The following is a 6,665-nucleotide window of genomic DNA, read 5'->3' as shown; positions in this document are numbered from 1 at the left end:
CAAAGTGCATAGGAACTCAATTATCTCAGAAATTCAACCAAATTTGGTAGATGGGTAGAAATCGGCCAACACCACATAAACAGATCTTCTGTGCCTGCTCAAACTTTAAGAAAATTTAGTGAAGAAAACAGCTGGAGTTAACTTGTTCAGTATGCAAGTCTATTTTTAGAATGAGAATGTTTCTTCCTCAATTAGATTACTCACTACTACCCAAAAGACTGCAATATGCATCCAGTATAATTTTTATCCAACCTTTGTACTTAATCTCACCAGCTCTCAAAATATCCAGCTTTCATTTTGTGGTAGATGCTCTCCTTGGGAAAACTAGACAAAGAATTAAATACTGTGATTACACATCCCTGAAGAATAACCAACATCCCAGTCCTGTATCAGGATTGGCTCAATATTTTCCAGAAAAGAAAACCAACCTTTTTCAACATCTTGTTCTGTTTGTGGAAAAATTCCACTTTGATATCACCGCATACCGGCAAAGGTTGAGGGAATTCAAAGTACATATACTTGTCTTCACGTCTTGAGGGTCCTGAAGGGGAGGTGAATATCTTTACCTTTAGCTGGTACACCACAAACTGAGGATCTGCATAGCAAAACAGAGTGTCACTTCACAAGAAACACCTTGAAGTGTCAAAAAGCACAATATTAGTATCGGAATCACAATCGTGAGCTACGATATTCTGAAAGTTAAATAAATACCTATTAAGAGTTAAGCATCACAGCACATCAAACTTTCCTAGGTGTTACTGGAAGCAACCTAACAGATTTCTGTTCTTTGTAGCAGTACTCTCAGGCACCCATAGGGTTCCTAGAAAGGCACCGTTTCTTTTTAATATACTAAGAAATTACTGTATGAAGTGACAACTGCTTGACTTTTCCTTGCATAGTGCCTCTCATCTCCATGTTATATGGGCATAACTGAGGGCTTTTATTCTCTCTCATCTTTTCTTTGAATTGCAGAGTGGGCAGTCATGTCAGCACAAGCCGATTTCTACTCTTACACAAACAGAACTGTTAATACAAACAAAAACAAGGACAAAATTTAACATTAATACACAAACCAACCAGCACCAACAGACTATACTGACAGACACAGACCATGAGTCTGTCCTGTAAATCACCATCACCAAAAAAGTGCCACCCACGGCATAACTTTCCAAATTAAATCTGCAGGGGTAACAGCTGAAACTACGAGGGGTTTTTTAGTGCAGCAGCCTAAGCAAACTTTCTTTGGAAACTGCCAGATACTAGTATGAAAGCCAGAAACATTAAATGAAACTTATTTGAAGAAGTCTTTCTGCATTTGTTCCTGGCTTCTCTGTTACTATTAGATGCAGGCTGCTCTCTAGACAATATACACTGAACCATACCCTGCCACAGAGTACGTAGCCACCCCGAAACCAACCCTGCAGAGCTGTGGAAGTCTCTACCAAGCATACCCACACTATCTTGCTGAACAGCCTAGCTATAAAACTTCTACTTCTCTCCCTTAAATCCTCAGAGCCTTGAAACTCTGTCATCCCTTCGTTTTGCCCGAGAGGCATGACACTGCTCGGTCAGTGACTTTAAAACAGAAGGAAGATAAGAAAGAAGTCAATTTTACCAACACATGATAATTTTAAATCTACTACCATCGCAGTAGATAACACAACTAAAGAAATAACACAGACCATTGGTTTCACCTTCTGAAAAATCACTGAAAACTCCACAGAAACGTAAAATATTGCAGTGCACAAAGATGCTGAAGTCGATAGTTACTTTATCTACCCCGGTGCTTAGCAAATCTTTTGTTTATCCCAACACCCTACTGTGAAAATAGCATGCTAACAGTCTGGTACGGACAAACAAGTTAATGCTCACGCGAGCAAGTCATACTTGTAGCTTGATTTCGCAAGTACAGTACAGTTTATCCAAAACATTAAATAAGTGGTAATTGCAGAAATCTGTAACCTCCACACCTCTACCCTAAAGACAGAGGCTTTTTCGGCACAGACTCCTCCCTTCCTCCTCCTCCTATAAGTACAGCTAGCCTGACAAGTTGCTTGATTTGTTTCTTATGTGCGTTACATGTTCAGGTACTGTCTTACAACAATATTAATAGTGCAGTTTAATCAAAGCCACAGGAGGCACTGGAATTAATTACATATTGCAGTAATCCCCATAGCAAAACCATTAGAAAGACTTTTTCCACTAACAAAAAATGAACACGCAACACTAGGCAGTTACTGCCCTATAAAGCAGCCCACAGAAGGACAAAAGTGAATTCATATTTATACTTTTAAAGTTTCAAGGAATCTGCTGTTCCTTACTAACACATTGTATATCAACAAACCAGATTAATCGTTTACAGGCGTATTAATACTTGATAAGCCTCCATATAAAGAAAAGTTTATTCCAGAGTTAATTAGATATTTATGCAGTTGAACTGATTTTTCTTTTTTAAACATCATGGGAAGAATGACGTTGCTGCATTAGAAGCCAACACGCCATTAGGCAAATGTTTTTCAGCAATTCATGTTTCCCAAGAGTTGCTACATTAAGAAAAAAAAAGGCTTTTTCTAAAACTAAGGAGCAAATATATATATAAATATATAGATATATACATAAAATAATATATATATCTACCTACATCTATCTCTGGCATCACTTATCTTCAAACTGTTAAATATTTCCCAATTTAAAACTGTAGTGAAACAACCGTCTGAGTCCTTCACAGACCTCAGCTTACTACACCTGGGAGGATGCTAGCAGATAGATCACGCTAACCCAGCACGTTTTGGAACACAAAGTGTTTAAGTATGATCATCTCCTCCATCAAGACATGCAGCTCTGTGTCACATAACAGAATGGTAACCCATCACATTATCAAACCAAGTTCAACGGTAGATGCATTTCCTTACAAGAGCTAACGGAGGTTAACTGGTGCTGAGTACTTACTGCAAGTTCCGCTGCTGAACATGGGAATTGTTTCAAACATCATCTTGTGAAACAACAGTGCCACTGGTCTGTAATCCAGGTGATTCTTTAACAGGTAGCTATAGTAGTACACGTAGCGTCTCTGACTGGGAATTGTCACTCCCTAAACAGAGGGAAAACAAATGTCAAAAACCATCAAGACCATTTATTAGCATCCCTAACAGAGCTCCTGCCCATTATCTCAGAATAGAACTGAAGGCAGATAAACCACCAACGAAGAGGTAGCTAAAGCACCTGGAGTAAACCATCATGCTACCTCTGCAGCAGCTACACTGGAGAGCAGTACACAAAGTAAAGCATCTAAGCTGGTTGCACCTAGAAACCAGGGGAGTGCTGCACAGAAACCCAGCCAGCAGGTTTTTAGTATAGTAACTCCTGACGACCCTTGGCGATTTCTTCATTGTGGACCATCCTGGGCACCTCAGGGACTAGCAAAAACATAACTCACTTCCAAACCATTCCCAAAGACAGGCTCTATATGTGTTCCTCTTTTTCCCTAGACACGTGTCCACATCTCTCGTACTCGTCCTGCGGAGCATTCAAGAGGAAGCTGTTTGCAGACATTATCTAACGCCGGGCAATTAATCACCCACCGGTCCCCAGCATGGAACAAGCAGGAAGCTGGTTTTCCAGTTACTTTAGTACATAGCTCCAAATATCCATCTCACGCAATGAGGCAAAGAACGCAGATTTTTCCCTATCTTAAAAATGAAGACCTCAGACACCCTCAGGGTCATGTAAAAGAGAATTTCAAGCTGCTGCTTATTTTTGGGGTGGAGAGTGTCAGACGTTAAGCAGGAAGCGCCTTGAACATACTCTAATTTTTGAGCACCAATACAGGAATTACATTTCGACAGCAGTTTAAGTCAAAAGATTCTAATTTTGTTTGCTACTATCACTGTACTCAAGACTGACACTAGCTTCTATTACAAAATGCCCTCCTGAAATGTCTTCACAAAAGCCAAAAGTGGGAAGTTTAATCAATATAGGCCCAGTAGCCCACACTGTTAAATGAAGGACTTCTCTGCTGAATTACAAGTCTGAAGTAAACACTTGCTTTGAGAACATATAACCAAAGAATGTTTTTATTATAATCTTAAATTAACTTAAACCTCAATTAAGGGAAGAGTTTTAAAGCTCTTATAGCTAATATGTTCAAGCAAAAGGGATAAAGATGAAAAACAATTTAATTTCCTAGAAAACGCGTTACATAGTTTATAATAACCCATACTACATACTTGCAACAGCATCAGTAAGTAAACGTTCATATTAAAACTAAACATGAAATTGCAATAAACTGGAGATAAACAAAGGGTTTTCATACACGAGTCTATGAGCATTTTGGTCACAAAACCTAGAACACAGTATTTCTATAAACTGTTAGTTCTAATACCTGCTTCACTGTACAACAGCCATAAGCTACGAGGGGCCATAGTACTCCTGATTTATTAAGCATCTATTCTGCACACATGAAAATACCCACTTCTTGACATTATTTTAAAAAAAAATAATGTTGATAGTTATGTCTCCTTACCACTTCAGCCATTTCTAAATTACACAAAAGATTTTTCCCTACAGCACCTGTACAATGACCTTCTTAAGCAGCCTTCTACACCCACCGTGGTTTTGGTTTAGGTGTCATCTCAGTAGTTATCAGACCCACTTCCTAAGAGAGCTTTCAAATTTGCTTTCCTGGGATCTGAGCTTCATGACTGAGAAAAATCGCAGCCTCAGACCAAACCATCAGTATTTTGCCAATGCTGCCAATCAGAAGAAAACCATACAGGTAAGGAAAACGCGTACTTCTCCGCTCATAGCTTCTTCATGCCCTGAAGGATGTGCCCCACAGAGAAATCCCAGCACACCTTATCAGGACAACCAGGGCTGGGACCAGAACGATGGGAACACCGTCACTTTGGAAGCTATATAAAGTGGTAGTTGATCTCAAAGCAAAACCAGTTCTCATCCAAGAGGGCAGTTTTATCCCTCCAACCAGACATTTTTACTCCCCAGAAAAAAGAAGGCTTTACCTTGAGATCCTAAGAACCAGCCACACTGATGCAGAACAGAAAGTTCTCCATTTTCCAAAGGTCTGATTTCAAAGCGGAACACTTTCATCACAAGCTAATATTCCAATAGGCACAACCAACCCCCATTTACTTTTACTCAAGAATAAAGGACAGGGAAGCAGTTTAAGTATTTTCTCCTCGAGAAGCTTACATTTCCCATCCATCACCATCATCATTTTTTACATGGACATTGGATAAGCTTCCCTAGTCCCTATACCAGAGTTTCACAGGGCACTGCTGAGCTGTGTAACCATCACAAAAATTGTCAGGTGCTCCTTCTGGTTCTCCTCTCAATGTAGCATGGGCAGTATTACAAAAAAGAAACATTTTTGGAAGTAATATTCCCACATTCACTTTAATAACGTGTCCTACTGTGGGAGTAAAGCTAAAGCTGCAGCCTCACACTAGGCATACGGCATCAGGTTTAGCGAAGCGTGTCACCTGAGGATGTCGAACAAGCAGGCATCACAACCGCTCAGCTCAGACATTGGGTATCTACCCTGCTGAGAGTCATTCTGAGACTTCCTTGCATAAAATAATTGGTTCCCATTTCCTGTTCAGTTACACCACTATTAGGAGATATTCCTAAAAATACAACAGTATGACAGTCAAAGAATGCTCCTGAATGGATCATCTCCAGCTCAAGCACTTCAATAGTTGTTCTCAGCCGATACCTATCCACCGAGTAGACTATGCTTCCTTCTGAGTCTAATCCTCACCACAAAACCCTTTAAGGCAGAACAAGGAACAAATAAAGACCTTCTCCAGCTGTAGGAAGGCAAGCTGTCAGTCTTCATCATCACAGCAGTATTTCAGTACGCATCTTAAGGGAAAAACAGGTGATAAGCTAACCACTTCAAACAGTGGAAACAGCAGCTTTTTTAGAAGACTTTGGGGGGGAGGGGGGTTACTCCTCCCTCAGCTCTGAAAATAGGCTGGACAATTGCAGTTCTTTATCCAATTTCAGAAAACAGTTTGTCTTCCTTGGTTCAAAGAGAAAACAGAAATCAGCCCTGTTCTACTACAGTGGTGGTGGACTGACAGACACGACCATTTAGCCAATACTTTCCAATCTTCATCATTCCCTTCTTCTGAAAAAGTTCCCCCCGCTATGATGAGTTACAGAAGTCAAAAGAGGTAGCTTATAGGGAAAACCAAACCAAAACAACAGTTTTTGGTCAGAGACAAACTTTTAGACTCAGTTCTGCAATGCCTTATTCCCCACTACCTTTCCCAGGGTGACAGTACGTTAACGGACTATCTAGCAATTGTCAGCCTCATCTACAACAACTCTCACCTAATGTTGCAAAAGCCTCCATGAAGTTTCTTCTCCCAGCAGGCACTTGCTACAGAAGTACTTGAGGTTGTTCTCTTGACCAATTAGTCATACTTCCTCTTGCAATTAGACTCACACTTCCTGCTGGCACGGACTAAACCCTCTCGAGAATCACTTTGCCATGCACATTAATGGCAACAGCTATTATAGCTACGCTATTCTGAGCAGCTATATACAAAGTGTGCACCTTTAAATGAAGAAAAGTTAGTTCCTAACTAAAGTCAGTTTTCCTTCATCATACATATGTTGGTCCAGCAACAAAAAAAAAAAAG

General features: G+C 40.1%; 1 protein-coding gene across 1 annotated transcript in view; it reads right to left on the bottom strand.

Annotated features, from left to right (window-relative positions):
• Window positions 1-378: 378 nt before the first annotated feature.
• Window positions 379-6,665, bottom strand: part of LOC104161219 (phosphatidylinositol 3,4,5-trisphosphate 3-phosphatase and dual-specificity protein phosphatase PTEN) — a 20,589-nt gene continuing 14,302 nt past the window's right edge. Inside the window, exons 5-6 of the mRNA XM_009699562.1 lie at window positions 2,950-3,091; window positions 379-595 (exon numbers count right to left, since the gene is read on the bottom strand). Of these exons, the coding sequence (XP_009697864.1) occupies window positions 390-595; window positions 2,950-3,091 (348 nt within the window). The 3' untranslated portion in view covers window positions 379-389. The remainder of the gene's footprint in view (window positions 596-2,949; window positions 3,092-6,665) is intronic.

Source organism: Cariama cristata, unplaced genomic scaffold (genome assembly GCF_000690535.1).
Source record: "Cariama cristata isolate BGI_N322 unplaced genomic scaffold, ASM69053v1 scaffold15754, whole genome shotgun sequence".
NCBI lineage: Eukaryota > Metazoa > Chordata > Aves > Cariamiformes > Cariamidae > Cariama > Cariama cristata.
This window is presented reverse-complemented; position numbering and strand designations above follow the sequence as displayed.